General features: G+C 38.3%; 1 protein-coding gene across 1 annotated transcript in view; it reads left to right on the plus strand.

Annotated features, from left to right (window-relative positions):
* FNDC7 (fibronectin type III domain containing 7) overlaps positions 1-2,695 on the plus strand; it is a 13,156-nt gene extending 10,461 nt beyond the window's left edge. The window contains exons 9-12 of the mRNA XM_009075783.1: positions 497-751; positions 1,303-1,563; positions 2,137-2,166; positions 2,658-2,695. Coding sequence (XP_009074031.1) covers positions 497-751; positions 1,303-1,563; positions 2,137-2,166; positions 2,658-2,695 — 584 coding nt within the window. The remainder of the gene's footprint in view (positions 1-496; positions 752-1,302; positions 1,564-2,136; positions 2,167-2,657) is intronic.
* The last annotated feature ends 886 nt before the right edge of the window (positions 2,696-3,581 follow it).

A 3,581-nucleotide genomic window follows, 5' to 3' on the forward strand; every position in this document is an offset into this window, starting at 1 on the left:
TTTGTCGTCTACCACTTACCCAGACAATCCCCAGGCCCAGTACAGAGATTAATGTACAGCAGGGTCTATTTTTAACAGGCAGTTTGGCTGCAGGCATTTTCTGTTGTAGAGGAAGAGACTTTGAACAGAGCTGGACTGAGCAATACAACTCCAGGGGCAGAGATGGGACCTGCTTAATTGAACTACAGGGATACTCTGATACTTTGGTGAAAATCTGAGTAATTTTTAGAGTCTTGGTGAACAATGATGTTACAGTAATTCCAGGGTTCTAACTCACTGTTAGAGACAAATTGATCTTATATTGACATTTATTGTTTATTGGAAGCTTGCCAGAAGAGTCAAGTATTTTTCAGCATGCTAGTGCTTGCCTGAAAAGTACACTCATCTTCATTCCTTTGCTCTTGATCATGTACTATTCTAGCTGAACCCCCCCAAATACCTTCCATTTTCCAAGTACAAACCGTAACTGACCTCTCTATTTTTTGTTCTCTTCAAGCTCCTTGTTGCCCTAATGACCTGATACTGACTCAAGTGACCCAGTCTGTAACAAATATCAGCTGGTCTGTTGGGATGGGTGCACAGACATACCTAACAACGCTGGAGTCTCCAAAAGGGCAGGCAAAGTGTCACACTCTTCAAAACTATTGTCTCCTGGGATGTATCACATGTGGCACCAATTATACAGTGTCTCTGCAAGCAATTAGTGAAACGGGTTTGACATCCACTTGCACATACCAAGGATATTCTTCCAGTATGTAAATTGTAAATGGAATTGGGAAGAAAAAGACTCAATATACAATGTCCTTTGTATAGTGTTCCTCTCATACAAACAGCACAGCTGGAATTCAGTACACAGTTAATACACTTGCAGTTTCCTCTTTTAAATAAATGCACTTTGGATTATTTTCATGGCATTTAAAACCTGTTCTTATGACAGCCATCAGGTGGCCAGATAAAGAAGTTTTAATAGCATGCTCCAGAACAAAATGTTTCATTTAAATTATGCTATGGCATAATTACATTTTAGAGAACTCACAAAGATTCTGTGCACTCTAATCTAGGCCTTGTGCCAGGTGAGAGCAACAATATTCCAACATGTAAAACAATGGTTGAATGCCAGCTCCATAATAGGAGTCTGATAAAACATTTTCTTCTCTAGCTCAGTTCAAAATTTAGGTTGGCTTTCTGTGAAATAATTTCTCATTGAAATGCTGGTAATCATAGTAATCTGGTTTGAAATGCACTCTAGGACTAGTTTGTCAGTTCACAGAATTTTCCTATCAATGTTTTGTGCTTTATTAGGTGCTTGCTGCCCTTCTGGGGTGAAGCTGTTCAGACTCAGCAGTAGTGGCATCAGGGTGTTGTGGAGAGCTGCTGATGAAACCATAAACTACAGCACTGATTTACATGGCTCAAAAGGCAATTTCACCTGTGCCCCCAGCTTGGGTCAAAGTCACTGCGACATCACCGAGATACCTTGTGGGGATGTCTACACAGTGGTAGTAGCTCCGGTCACTGATAAGGGGCTGAAGCTCACATTTTGTCCTAAAAAAATATATTCAGGTAAAATTTATAATTCTTTGATCTGGTTTTGTCCATGCCTGCTAGATGGTTAACATGTGATCTAAAGTTGTGCAGGTAAAGGTGGCATGGAATGCAATTTTTCTGGTCGTGTTGGTTACAGAGTGAACTTTATGGGTGCTGTCTTGCACTGTCTGTGCCAGGAACTTCACAGGAGCATTTTGGGACTGGGCATACTTACCTACACAGGTACCTCTCAACTGCATCACCCATAACCTGGTGAATACAGAAAAGTTGATTTTTGTTAGGGAGGTTAGGAGTGGTTAGAATACAGAAGCAAATAAATGAGGATATTTGTTTTCTAATTTAATTTTTAATAAAGAAACAAATCAGTAACTTCTATGAACCACTCCTAAGCACATTTTTAAAGTAAAATTTGTTTAAAGGGGTAGTAATCACCTTGAGATTCCTTTCCCAGGGCATGGATTTAATCCATTATAAAACTACTGCTATCTGATGGGATTGCACAGTTACATAGATAAACTATATTCTACAGACTAGTTTTCCAGCTTACATGACTCCTAACATTCATACCACTGTTTCATGTCATTTCAGTAACATGTTCTGGAAGCTCTGTTGGAATGGGTAAGCACACAGTACATTAATTTTAAATTCATGAAGTTTGTATGATATGTTTGCATCATGTAACTTCATGTAGGATGCATATGTGATAGTCAAGGCTTCTGTTAGTGTTATGCAGACCTGTTTCATCCCCCATCTTACAATGTATGATTAAAAAAAAAATCCCTTTCCTCTGTCATGGCCTGTATACCATCAGACATGGCCACAAGACTTCATTTCTCTGACAGCACATAATAAAAGGGAGGCTTATCTTTTACAGCCTCACGATATCCCATCACAAATTAAACAGGGTTGCTCTTCTGATTTTAAAAAAGGTAAAAAAACCTGTGGCTTACCTCAACCTATTCTAGGTAATTTCCTCTGGGGTTCCAGCAGGATAGCCTTGTGCTTTACCTGTCTATGTAAACTTCAAAAGCAGCCACTGAAACAAAAACTTCTCAAGACAGTTGCTTTTCCATAACTGAAATTGTCTTAATTTCAAAATTCTTTGACAGTGATTTATAGAGGAAAGAGCAATGCAGAACATCTCTAGATGAGAATTCTGGTTCAGATAAGGAGGTAAGTTATAAGAACTGCTATTCAGATTAGGATGTATTAACCAAACTTTTCCTGTTGATTAAATCTTTGGGACTGGAGGGATAAAGCTTCACCAGGCTTGTATATCCTAGGTATAAGCCTGATATGTACATGGCCCAGGAATTACATGTTGCTTCTTACAACATGATCTTCATTTTGTCCTGGTCAAACAGGTCCTTCTTTAGGAAACATTACTTAAAACTTCCCTGCATTAGTTAATAAAAGGTTTGGTTTATTTCTCATTTAACTTAAAAAAGAATATAAAAATAAGTAATGTTCACAGCTTTCTTCCTCGAGGGTTTTATTTAAATACTTCTTTCTTTGCAGACAGCACTGTCAAACAGCCACCTGGTTAAACACTTAGGCTTTGGTGACAATTAACTATTTTCAGAGGTCTAAAGCCATCAGTTTCTTTTGGAACCAAATTCAAGACCCAGATCTCTGCTTTTGCTATAAACAATCCTGATAATTCCATGCTCTAACAGTAAGTTTAATGTGTTATGAGCCATTATAAACTGTTATGTAATTTCTCAATTCTTCCTTGTATACAGACCTTAACATCTCAAAATTACACACTACAAACTTGACAGTGCTGTAGTACTATTTTTGTCAGCTCCTCTCGCTTTTATGATTGAAATGAAGCATAATTGTAACAGAATGTATCATTTGCATGTCTGTTGGGGGGAAAAAAAAGCCAAAACCCAAAGCCTGTCACAATTTGAACAAAAACCCACATTGATTCAGCTCTAAGAAAAGGGTTAGAAGATGAACACAATTAACTAAAACAGGGAGGTAAAGCAACACAACCAAACTGAGCCAGATCCACTCCTCCTGCTGTGGCT

This window comes from Acanthisitta chloris, unplaced genomic scaffold, assembly GCF_000695815.1.
Source record: "Acanthisitta chloris isolate BGI_N310 unplaced genomic scaffold, ASM69581v1 scaffold15135, whole genome shotgun sequence".
Taxonomy (NCBI): Eukaryota; Metazoa; Chordata; class Aves; order Passeriformes; family Acanthisittidae; genus Acanthisitta; species Acanthisitta chloris.